This window comes from Diadema antillarum, unplaced genomic scaffold (genome assembly GCF_040938485.1).
Source record: "Diadema antillarum isolate AM-2024a unplaced genomic scaffold, OU_Dant_1.0 scf00000042, whole genome shotgun sequence".
NCBI classification, from domain to species: Eukaryota; Metazoa; Echinodermata; class Echinoidea; order Diadematoida; family Diadematidae; genus Diadema; species Diadema antillarum.
In genome coordinates, this window is record NW_027270931.1 from 854,078 (window position 1) to 867,577 (window position 13,500).

The 13,500-nt window shown below is 37.4% G+C and overlaps 1 protein-coding gene across 1 annotated transcript in view; it reads right to left on the reverse strand.

The window, feature by feature from the left end:
• Positions 1-13,500, reverse strand: part of LOC139713117 (voltage-dependent calcium channel type A subunit alpha-1-like) — a 303,372-nt gene that overhangs the window by 115,685 nt on the left and 174,187 nt on the right. Inside the window, exons 16-21 of the mRNA XM_071624874.1 lie at positions 12,318-12,449; positions 9,209-9,287; positions 7,607-7,724; positions 6,444-6,636; positions 5,631-5,716; positions 470-634 (exon numbers count right to left, since the gene is read on the reverse strand). Of these exons, the coding sequence (XP_071480975.1) occupies positions 470-634; positions 5,631-5,716; positions 6,444-6,636; positions 7,607-7,724; positions 9,209-9,287; positions 12,318-12,449 (773 nt within the window). The remainder of the gene's footprint in view (positions 1-469; positions 635-5,630; positions 5,717-6,443; positions 6,637-7,606; positions 7,725-9,208; positions 9,288-12,317; positions 12,450-13,500) is intronic.

Below are 13,500 nucleotides of genomic sequence, written 5' to 3' on the forward strand. Positions count from 1 at the left end.
CATTTACTCAACACATCAATGTCATGCAATTCAATGACAAGACACTGACTGGGCATCCTGAGGAGAAAAAAAAAATATATACATGGAATGATGATCATTCTGTAAAAAGCCCTGAACTTTGTAGGCTTTACTGTACTTGGGCCTAACCATTGCAGAAACACATGAATAAAAATCAAACATGACATTAATGTTTCTATGCAGTACTTGATCCATCTGGGCAACAAACAACCTGCTTGATTGTATCCAAGTTCTGGGAAATAATATCCTAAAGTTGTGATGGTAAGGAGGAGAGAGGGAGGTGTCTATTCATGCAATTGTGTAATGTCATTGAAAACTAAAAACTGCTGTCAATATTGAGACAAACATGTGTGATCTATGCGTAGTATTTGGGAGCAGAAAAAAAAAACCACACACCACTGCATACAAACATATTGGGTCAAGAAAGAAGTGAGTCTCGAGAAATAAAGACCTTTTTTCTTGTCAGAGGGCTTTCTGAGGCGACATTCGCAGGAACACTGACACACACAGGGGGTCTCGCAATTTTCACAGTTTGGACACGGCCATGGGATGCCGTGAACGTTGAGGTAGTGGAAGCACTGCTTGAACCAGCTGGTGGCGCCTGATCCTTTCTTGTCTAGAGAGGGCGGTGTGATTCATGGATCAGGTGCAGTAGAGAGCCATACAAAAATCACAAGGGTTTATTAGAGGAGGAGAAGTCATTGGGGGGAGGAGGAGGAGGAGGAGGTGGAGGGTAGGAGGAGGAGGAGAAGGAGGAGGAGGAGGAAGAGGAGGAGGAGGAAGAGGAGGAGGAGGAAGAGGAGGAGGAGGAAGAGGAGGAGGAGGACGACGGAGAGGAGGGGGAGGAGGAGGAGGAAGAGGAGGAGGAGGGGGAGGAGGAGAAGGAGGAGGAGAAAGAGGGAGGGAGGAAGAAGAGGAGGTGGAGCAGGAGCAGGAGCAGGAGGAGTAGGAGGAGGAGGAGGAGGGGGGGGGGGGGGAGGAGGAGGAGGAAGAAGAGGAGGGGGAGGAGGAGGAGGTCATTTGTACTGTAGGCAGAACCAACTAATAACTGCCTCCAAGATTGGTTGAGATGAGAGCGCAAACATTTCAGGCGATGTTTTTATTGTCATCATACTTGAATGTCGAGCCAGAGCATTGTTGTTGTTTTTTTTTTGTTAAAATGCTTCTTCAAATTCTATTATTATCTTTCAATGCCAGACAGGGCCGGATGAATTCAAGCAATGCAATGGATGCGGCCAGCACCTGTACCATGCATGTTAGTGAAGCCTCAATTTGCCATGGCAACGATCGACGAGCACTGGTGTTAGTGGTGGACCAAGTCAAGGAGCATCATTATGCATTCCTTTCATCTATGATGTCACAATGAGAGGAGATCATGTGATCATTGTGTGAGGGATGCGATGCCAGAAAGACAGAAGAGAGAGCTGATGAGGTATATTCCACGGATGGGTGATGATGATGATGATAATGATGATGATAAAATCTTGGGAACAGATTCACTTAACCGGGTAGAACAGGGTCAGAAACAGAATATAGTTTTTGATGGATGCAGAGAAGAAGAGAGACACTCTAAATCCTTCTGCGGAAGGTATACATAGCTGGTGATTCTATTTTCTTGATATTTAGGATGTATGGCTGTGCAGTTGGCATTGCAGACAGTTTAATGTGTTTATGTATTCTCAATACTTTTTCATTAATAAAATTTAACAGTATATGGCATCAGCTGATTATTGGGAACAAAATAAACAATTGTATTGAAGCACTAACATTCCAACCCATATACAACAAAATCAAATCAGCTAGAGATACAAGTATGATAACACGCACACCCCATGGTAGGGAAAAGCTACTATGTATAAATATTGTGTTAGAAAAATACAATTTCTAAAGCAATTGAATAGTTTAGAAAGCTTAACTTGCTAAATTCACTAGAGTGACCTAGTTCAAAATGTGTAAATTTTCTTTACTCTAAATATTTTTGATGATATGATATAAAAATTTTCTTGTAAGGCTAAATAAAACATATTTCAAGTTTATATAGTTAGAGCTCTGTGTTCAACCTTGGATGGAACTTCCCCTGTTCAAGATGATTAGGTTTTGGATTTGGTGTCAGAGACAGTTATCCCTTTCTCCTGACATCTTCCCTTTTTTGACAAATATTACAACAAAAAATAAATGTGCAAAAAATTAATAGAAATAATTGGATGTCAATCAAATTAACATTTCTTCCAGCAAGATTTTTTTTTTTCAAATGACAGTCATGTGCATGCATGCTTGCAGGGTATACACAGAAGTTATTCATGTTTGCCATATGATACTCTAGGACTTGGATTTCTAAGTTCTACCTCTGACTACAAAGCTAGTATGACGGTATGACCTAGTGTAAATTGTGCTTTAGTATCATCATTACTTTCAAAGGGCAATTTCAGGTAGGATGAATCTCACTAAGCTTTTGAATTGTTAGTGATTTTTGCAGGTTGTGAATAAAACTTGGTTATGTCCTCATGAAATGTAAAATTCTGTGGGCATGAATCCATGTGGCTATGAAAGTGAGATAGGTCCAGTAGAAAACCCAATCTTTCTATGAAGTACAGTTTAGATAGCAGATGTACTATGACTGAGAAATGAACATAATGAACTACAGTTATTACCTCTTACTGTAAAAGTGGATATTTTCGCGCTCGGTAGGGTACCGAGTTTCGCGTGTTTTTAATTCTGCGGAATAAAAACAACTACTGGAACATATGGCAAGCACGAATATTTGCATACTTTTATTTTCGCGCTATTTTCTGGTTGCGCGAAATGTGCGAAAATTTCAAAACTGCGAAAATTTCCACTTTTACAGTATCACATAGGAATTACACATTGTTGTGATACACTGTGCTACCCTTTATGGATCCCCTCTTCACCCTGTGTTAAGCGTTTTCTGCTATATGTTATGATGTTTTGCTTAACCCAACACCTGCTCAAGAAGTGTCCGCCCACACAAGGGTGCAGTGTACAAAATGTCGGTTGAGAATGAGAAGGGCGTTATGTTGTCTCAAACACTATGGGTTTAGTGGCAACTTATCATTCTCACCTGACAATTAAAGCAGTTTCCGGTACATGATTTTCCACAATTTCCCTCAGCAATAATACTGTGCATATCATTTGACATATGTAAGGTTTAACCTGTTTTCAAAGACCACATTTAAAAGGCCTCTGGGGCCTTTTGTACGAATGGTCTTTCTACACAGGTTTGAATGTACTGAAAATGAATATAATGATATGTTCCCAGATGTTCAAATGGTATGACATGCAGTTTACAAATGGATGGAGCTACATGGTCAATGACAAGAGTGCCTATTTCTAAGATGGTGATAAAAATTACTATAATGCATTTTCACACATTTATTCATGTAGGCCACAAAGCCTATTGCACACATGCACACGCACATGATACACACAAGCTCACCGAGTCAGACACAGACACACATTTTATGTACACAGGCAAACTCACATACATTCACACACACACACATCATACCCGTGTGTGCTCAGAGCATTAAAAGCATGCAGCCATAGGTTTGCACATACCCTCTCAGGTGCACATAAACACACAGCAGTTGATATGAAAACCATACTATTAACAATCTGTAACTCTTTAAGCATCTGCGAGGCATATGAATGTAGTTATGTTTCCTCTACAGGGCGCAAAACATTTTTTTTTTTTTTTGTGGTGTGTGTGTGTGTGTGCTTTTTTTAAAAGCAGATTATTCACAACAATTACGGACAGTATGTGCACTCTTTAATACTTTTCAATTACAGTCTATGTTAAAGGAACCAAACTTTTCAATGTAGTGCAATTATTGGTACTCACAACAATATCCACATTTTTCTTAAGTGGACTGCGTCGCATATGAATTTAAAAATGTTTTAAAAATAGATGTCCTTATACACCTTTGATTTCATCCTATGGAAGCTAGCAGAAAGGCATTAATTCCGTTCATCCAACACAGCACTAACACCTTTCTGACTCTAACTCTGACAATGCCTTCAGGTTCAGTGATGCTTAAAGAGCCAAAGTTAATTTCTACAGATATGCAATTAGTTTCCAATGACACACCAATGCATCCAAAAAGCCCTCACACTCATGGGCATGTACGTCAGCTAGAGTTCATGGATTGGCACTAATTAGGAGGAGGCGTTGGAAGTCATGAAAATCTAGCTATCTATTCCAATCCCATGACAAATGACTAAGGGGGTGCCCGATGCCCAAGCCAAGAGTTAGTAAAATGTTTGAAAAGCGAGCAGACCCACCATTGATGTTACGCATGTGTGTATTTTAATAACCACGTCAAATACATGCGGCCCATGTTGGCATGATATTGACGCTGACCTGCTCACAGGCCTACTAAATTTCCAAAAAGGTTATGATAAGCCATCTGAATCTGTATGTATGGCACCAAATTTACACAGATTTGACAGTCTGTGAAGAATAAATACAAATTTCATATATTATATAGGTAATGTCTGAACAAGGAAAATATTTCAAAATTGAAGCTTAAACATCCTTTCGCTGACATGAATATTTGAAGTTCACTAAGTTCTGTTTCTGTCATATACTGCATCCAATGCAATTAAAAACAGACCATTCAGAAGAAAGGTACATTGGAATTATCTGAAAATGATTATTTGTCATTAGACCTACACTGGTGCCTCACAACATTCTCAAAATTTAAACACTTTCTGACATTGAAAACAGAAGAAAATAGCTAATATGAAAATAAATACTGAAAACTATCCGAGATTAGAAATCAGCATAGAAGAATGAATGGCAAAATTGACAATCAGAGAACAAAGAAGGGTCTTTTCAACGTTATCTCACATGTAAAGATTCTAAAAAAAAAACCAAACACATTTTAAAGCAAATGCATTATAAAAATTGACTACTTGCAGTCTTGATATGGTCAGCATTTCATCATGGTGATAAACTAGTTTACATTTATATACTTTTTAAGCTTCAGTTGAAGTGTGTCTGCAAGATGTGTGATAGCTACTTTATGAACAATCTTGACGCTTTTCTGCACAATTTCAGGGCTTTATCATTCATAATCTTGCAGTAACTGTTTCTAACATTGTAATAACTCCAGTAAGTTTACATGCCACTGGACGTTCATAAATTACAGGAACATTCCAGACATCCTATGCTGCATCAAAGTAATGAACTTAGTAATCTTACGGAAATTTTGCAGTAGAAATTATTATCTCGTACCTGGTAATCATTAAATTGGCACCTCTGAATTTCATTGCATATCTCATATCGAAGGAAGATTGCCAATTTGAGAGAAAATATACTTTCATCTCATAAAGTGTTGCCAATTTTGCATCCAGTGACTGATCAAGGAATTAAGAGGGTTTTGGAGGCTCTGCAGCCAAAACAAATTATGATTATGTCTGAGCAACAAGACCATAACAATTTTTTTTAAACTCTACCTTAGAAAAACAAAATACAATCAACCAAATGTGGTCTCTGGGACTTGAAGGGTTAAAGGGGATAACGATGACAAAAGGAATAAAACAATAACTTTTGTTGAGACAGAGAATGCCAGGAAGGTTCGCACTCAACCTACCTTCACCTCCCATCTCAGCATTATGGTCTCCATTCATCCTCTTGGGATCGTTCATTTCGTTCAGCTGAATGTTTGTGCCATCCTCGCTACAAATGGACCAGGAAAAGACAACCAAACAGAGAAACAAACAAAAACAGAATAAGAAACATATTCTTATTATAAATTGCCATTAAAAAAAGAAGATCTTTATAGAGTACATGTACCAAAGTGATGATGTCACAGTCTTTTGTTATATTGTGCCCGGCAGCTCAGTGCTGGTTCCAAACAGGATATTCTCGCACAAGGCTTCGGTCAGTGGGGTTGAACCGGGTATGAGCATGGTTTGATAGCAACCACTCTACATGTTCACAGATATGCAATGTGATGTTGTTTAGAACTGGTTTCCATGGTGATGAATGACTAAAACATCACACTGTAGTACTCGATATTCTTGTGCAGACAGCTCAAGTCTGCAGTCATCAATATCTACAGCTCATGTAAAATTCTTAAACAATATAAACTGACAATCTTTTTAATCTCCTTTCTGAATCTGTGCCTGTCTGCATCTAAACTTTCCAAACAATTTTCTAAATATGGTATCTATGTGATGACCTATTTTCTTCTTATTTTCATTTGTTTCTTAAATATTACAAAACCAACTTGTTGACAAATTGCATAACATTTGAAAGCTTAGATCCAAAAGAATACCATCCCCCCAAAAAGCCAGAATATTAATGTTCTCCAAAATTAATCAGGCTTTCACGACAGGTGGTCCCAAATGGGGAAGGCGTGGTCCCAAATGGGAAAGCCCCGGCCCCCCCGTAGTATACTCACATGGGGAGGTGGTCTGGGCTGGGGGATCCACGGCGGCTCATGTTGGGGGTCTGCTGCGCGGCCTGCATGGCCTGGACCTCACGCAGCGCCGCCTCCTGGTTGGCTTCGTCCTCCTCCTGGTCAAGCTTGGTCAGTTCCTGTGCGTTGGCTAAGTTGTCAACAGCGATGGCAAGGAAGACATTCAATAGTGTGTCTGTGCGTCCAGAAGGGGGTAATTGGTAGGGGGTGAGGGTTAAGGCGACTGGTCAAGGAAAAAAAGAAGAGATCCACTCTCCAAGAAATTGCATATCTCTGTACATATGTTTATTATGTGGGGTGAAACTGGTTTATTGGCATACTCTGGCAATGATTATTTTGAATTTCATATTGCCTAATGTGTGTGTTTTCATGCACTGCTGATACATTACTTTACAGTGCAAGTAGGTCCCCCCCCCCCCAACATTAGCCATGCATACTAGTATGTGCTTTAGGGAACATGACAGAAAAAGTGTAATTTTTTGCTATACTGGTATAATCTGTATTTAAAACAAAATAGATAAATGAATAAAAATCTGTAAAAATTATTGCAAATGCATTTTACCCATTTATAGGCCTACTGAATTCTGTAATGCCCACAGACTTAATACGTAGGCCATCAGGATCCCTGTACGTAATGGGTTAAACTTAATTAGGAAACTAGGTGTTAGACCCTACCAGGAGCAGTAAGACAGGTCCTTAATACCCTCCTCCCCCAGTCCTGTCATCCCATTTCCTTATTAACCCATTGAAGATAAATCCTGAGTATACTCAGGCAGGTGTCTATGGAAAATTTGTGTTACAGCAAATACAGCTTGACCTCAATGGGTTAATAGCAATTAACCACTGTGGTCTGTGCTCATCACCACACTAATAAGAAGAAGACATAACTTACTATCATTATGTCACAACTGAAATGGCATCCAAAACAGCTTCTCAGCAACATTCAAAATCTTATGCATATGATACATGTAGGTCTCATCACTGACTTTACCAAAGGCATCACATTAAAGAAAAATGCTACAGACATCCAAATTTGTCTTCCATTTTCTTTTTCATGCAAAAAATATCCAACATGCAAAAAAACTTGATGCAAGTGAAACCGGTTTAGGTTGACACTCATTCCAACTTGAAGCGGAAAAGGATACAGTTGCCAAATAGCACCAGAATAACGAAGTATATGCTTGCCCACATTCCGTTCGGGACGCCCCCCTGTGACTTGATACCTGCGTACATCACAGCATTCCAGTCTTCACCGGTCAGAATCTGTGAAAAAAAAAAATTCACAATCAAGACCACACTTCTATTCAATGCAACTGAGTGTCTCTGTTTTTTTTTTCTTTTGTTTTGTTTCCGATAAGTATACATGATATATGTTTTGCCCATTTTCTTTTTTTTTTTCTTCTCTTTCAAGGCTGTTGTATCTTCAAGCAATACTGCGCTTATTTGACGACAGTCTTCTGCATTCACATTCCCAATTCATGTGCCATAATTCAGTCAGTCATAATGATTCACTTTATCCCGAGTGGTTCCCAATTGATGTGTTCTCTTATTCTTTTCTTTAAGTGATGACTCAAAACTGGATGAAGCAGCTTTCACCAAACTTGGTCGAAGGATGATGTATGAAGAGGCAATTAGTAGAGTAGATCAATCTGTAGACGTATATCTCATTTACGCTCGGATGTACACACTGTATGTTCTACTGCATTGAAAACAATAAGAAATGACTGTATTTCATTTGTGATATATATTCAATGCAGAAAATTCCCAATAAATTCATTTGAATTGAATTGAATTGAATTGACTTACAAATTTCCCTTTATCAACGTAAATAATCTCGACAGAAGAATTTCATGACTGAGCACACTTCTATTGTTCTGTACTACTTAGTTGCTGATGCTGCAAACTCAACTCGATCTCTCACAATCCAACTGCTTTGAAATATCGTATTGTACATAAGTATTCAGAAGTTTTTTTTACTAATGTCTTTTAATATGCTCTATCAAAATATAGATACAGAAATTGTATTTCCTTAGATTACTTTGTCTGTCATTCAAGGACTTCATGGTACCACAATTCTGTTGTATTTTCAATTCAATGTTTTTTCTGCAGTCAGGGTTTTTAATCTAGTCACTTCAAGCAATAAACGTAGGCTTTTCTTTCATAAACATTAAAATAAGGAGGTACATAAACCCCCAACCACCAATGTGTGTTTTCAAAATTCTTTTTTTTTTTTTTCTTTCTTCTTCAAGTTGCTAGGTAACTATCACAAGGTGAGTGAAAAACTGGAATAAACAGAATACCTTCTTAGGATTGATGTTTTTGAAACTTGGCAGTATTGTTCACGTTTTTTGCTTATGTAAATGTGCTCCCAAGCTTGCTAGTTTTATTTCTTTTTTTTTTTTGTCATGAGACATCCACCCTTGGCACATATCAGCAGCCTCCACTCAAAAACAGTGGCAGGTTGCACATGCGCAATACCTGTAATAAAAAAACAAAAGCCCTGAATATACTCCATTTTCCCCTGCAAATGTACTTTTCACGTGAAAAAAACACTGAAAAGATTCCTTTTTTTTTTTCCTGCGCATGCACATTTCCTGCCCAAAACACCAGATTGATTCTGTTGTTTTTTTTTCTGGCAATGTACAAAGTGGTACATCAAAGAACTATTTTCCCCCCATTTCTGCATGTATGTGAAATATAATGCATAATTCAGAAAATAAAACTTGGGCCATTCACTTTCAACTCACCTGGAACACAGTGATGAGGGCGATGGGGAAGGTGTCGAAATTACTGGAAGGCTTCGGTTGTTCTGGGTCGTAATTAAAGCTGGTTGGGACAGAACATCAAATATTTCATCTCACATATTTATCACATGGTTAAAGTCTCGTAGAAGTTTTAAGACAGGGGAAAGAAAGCCTCCACTTAAACTGTACTCAAGGACTATTTCATCTACTTACTGTAAATGCACAAATTTGCACGCATTTTGTGCTACTTTTAGCCAGCGCGAATCTTAAAACCCGTGAAAATATCTTCACAATTTTCTCTGGACATTTTGAATGGGGTGACAATCGTGCAACACAAATTTAAGAACCCGCGAATATGTTTTTCAGCTGCTCAGCATGAAAGATTAATCGTGCAAAAATATGAATGTTTACAGTAATTATCTTTGCAATATCGCAAAAGTTTGGGTTATAGATACCTAAGTGCTACATCCTAACTCTCTTTAAAGAAAGAATTTTTTAACCTTCTTTTAGAACAAAATAATTATTATCCCTAGAATTACTGAAAATCAGCACAGAAAGAAAATGGAAAATTAAGTTTGCTTAAACCTTGATTTCCTCCTTATCATATCATAATTTTTTTTCAAGTATTATTTAGCTCATCAAAAATGTTCACATTTTCCTATGACCCTTTTCTGCAACTGTTTATTCTACTATTTTTTCCCCAACAAATTGAGTATAACTAATATAAGATTATAAGCACTAGCATTTTCATCTTCCTCATAATCTGCATGAAAAGAATTACAGCAACATGTATCCACCAAACAAACATATCAAATGTCAAGGAGTTTGCATCTGGCTATAATTTATCTGAAGAAAAAAAAAAGTTTGGGAGGAGAAAATAAAGAGGTGCAAAGATTGCTAGAGCTATAAAAGGGTGATCAAAATTCCAAGCAAAGAATATTCAGCCAGGAATGACAATTTGAATAAAACATTCCGCTACTGATAGCAAAAGTTTTGAAACATTCATGCACAAAAAAAAAACATGCATAAAAACATGAGCTCATCTAACAGTCAAGGCCATGATAGCTCTTTGGTGATTGACAGAAAATTAAAAATGTCATAAATAGCCAAATTTGGGCATTCTACAATGGAGAATTTCCAGATTTCTCACACATATAATTTTTTCCTCTTCTGCATGACTACTTATCCCAACAAATCAGTAAAGAGTTGAAAAATATGCTCCCAGTTCCTTTCCAAAATGCAAAATGTTAACACCCTCTTGAAAATAAATATCCAAAGAACTTAAAATGCCATTAATTTTGACAGCTTTATAACATCATTAAAATTCACAGGAAATTTCTTTTAAGTCTGGGGAAAATAACTTTGCAAATGTTTGTATAACCTTACACTCTTGTATAATTCTGGGTAGTACAGAAACTTCAATTACACTGGCTATATCACACACTAAACACAAAAGTATTAATAATAATTGTTATGAGAACAACAGTTATAGTAATATGACTAATAACATGTAAAACTAAATCAGGACTTGCAAGAAATATGCAAACAAATCAAATAACTTGCTTCTTGCGCAGAAGTTTAATGCTATGCTCTGGACTGCATTCATAGGTTCAGTAATGATAGCTAGATTTCTAAGCTGTGACATTCATACCAGGCAAAGATAAATATCTAGATAAATGGACAAATTTGTCATAAACAAATAAAAAAAAAAATTGCTGCATGGTACAGGCATTGCATTCGGTATGCAGGTCCCATACACGTGTGTGAGAACTTAATTCAATAGAGGACTTTATGGAAATCAAGGTTTAGCAAATGCAGTAAAAATTATTGTAATGCAGCTTGCTTTGCTTAAAAAATCATAGCTTTTCAGAGTTTAATTCGCTTTGCAAACCATTGCAATTGTTAAGGTTATATAGACATTAAAAAACACAGTGCACACTTAAAAAAAAACCTATGGGGACAATATATTTGGATATGACAATCAAGATTTCCAATATATAAAAAAGGACTATATTTGCTAAAGAAGTATCAAACTGACAAGGAATTGTAATAGAGATATAGTCTCCTGCTACATATAAAGAATAAAAAGAGATGTCATCTAATGTCCTATAACATTTCAGCTTAATTAAGTAAACCATTTTTAGGAGTCTACAAGATAGTTATGAAGTTTAAATCAAAGCCCTAGCAGGAGTTTGGATTCAACCTCTATTTTCTTTCTACATCCAGGAAGATTTCTTGTTTCATTCAGTCTCATCAGGAGAAAGGAATGAATAATAATTTGAATTCTGATTTAATAATTTCTTCAGCTTCTGGATATCAAAATTCTCTTCATAATTACTCACACCCTTAACACATACATAACGCAAATATTCCTGTCAATACAGTTTATCTGTTTTTGGTATAATGAAAGCATTGAATGACGATGCCCTCCCTCAGATATAGTTCTCTTCGGTGGATATATATCTATATATATCTCTCTTGATATTTATACATATATATATATATGATAGATACATATGTATATCTATAATCACATCTATATTAATCATACATATTAAAAATCAGAGTCAATGCCTCAGTTTTCTTTTCACCCATTTTAAAGTCAAAATGGGATTATGCATATGGATTTGAATTTTGAACATAACTGATTTGAGTCATAAAAAGCATCAACAGGAAATCTCTAAGGTGCATACACCCTACTTAAGAAGAAATGAGCAACCTGCAATTACTAGAGTTGCACTCAAAGATGCTTTCACAATATCTTTGCATTAATCACTCTGCAATATGTTCTTTGTCATGTTGATATGTACTCCTTACTTCAGCAATATCTACTTTTGTTTCAGAATTCATAAAAGTGGGTGTTAATACCATATTTCCCTAAAATTCATCTACAACTTTCTGTTCCTCTCCCGTCTTCTCCAATTACCCCTTCTCCTACATGTATGTACCCATGGGGGCAGCATGGTGGCTATGGCACCTGTCATGCGGGGCTCGCTACTAATGGATACATATTGTGTTACCATGGGAACAAAGAAATAATAAATATGGGGGAAGGGGTAACAACTATGGTAATCGTATCAAAGAAAAATTCCTTGTTTTGTGAATGAATTACCTTCCACCGAATAGCTGCATTCCCAGGAGGGCAAAGATGAGAATGAACAGGAAAAGGAGGAAGAGGAGACTAACAATAGAACGCATACTACTTAGGAGGGATATCACTAGGTTCCGAAGGGAGGACCAGTATCTGGAGACGGGGAAAAAAGAAAACACGTAAACATGCAGGATGAGGTAATGGGAGGGATGAGGGGAGGATGGAGTGTAGGGGGTGGTGGTGGAGGTGATGGAGATTTAGGGGGAGGGGGGAATGGGGAAAGGTTGGTATCATTTGGTAGAGTTTCATATTCAAATGTAGGATGAGAAATAACGATGTTGGAAACAGGGGGAGAAGGAGATGGAGGGTGAGGTAGGGAAAGAAGATGGAGGATGGAAGGAAAGAAGATTGGAGGGTGGTAGAATAGGGGTAGGAGGAGAAATAGAGAAAAATTAGGAGGGATTGGAGAGGAGAGTGGGTATAAGGAAGAGGTATGGTATGGGAAAGATATAAGGAAGAAATTGGAGTGGGAGGGATGAGGATGAGGAGTAGGTGGGTGGAGGATGGATGAAATGGGCGGGAACACATATGGGTGGGATAAACACAAAGACACATGGGATGAAACATGATAAGAAGAGAACATTCAAACAAAACAATAACAGATCAAATTCACATAACAGATAGAAGAAGAGAAAAGAAAGATAGAGAGATGAATTTGGAGAGAGAGAGAAACAAAACAAAACAAAAGCGTTCATATTAGTGCATGTGTGCAACAAATCATTCAATCAAAAGAAGAAAACATTTTCCTGTGATGAAAAAATGGCTGTAGGAATGAATGTGTATTTTTTTTTTCTTCTATCCAGGCCTCGGCTGTTGAAGGAAGAAAAAAGCAAACAAACAACAAGAGACTAGAATCAAATGAAGTTGAAGAATGAAGCGAGAGCAGTGATGTGCTTTTTTTTTTTTGCTGGACCATGAGGCATGAGGAGGGAGTGACCGATGACACATGCAATCACAGTGACACCAAGAACTCAGATTTTTTTCGTGGAGAAATCAGTGGGTTATCAAGATGGCACGTGACTTTGTGTCTTATCACCTTATTTATCAACCTGTTGGGAGAAAAAAACATTGGAATGGAAGGGGGAGGAGGTTGGAGGGGAATTTCTGGTGTTCAAAAACAACAACAGCAACAAATCAAAGGGGG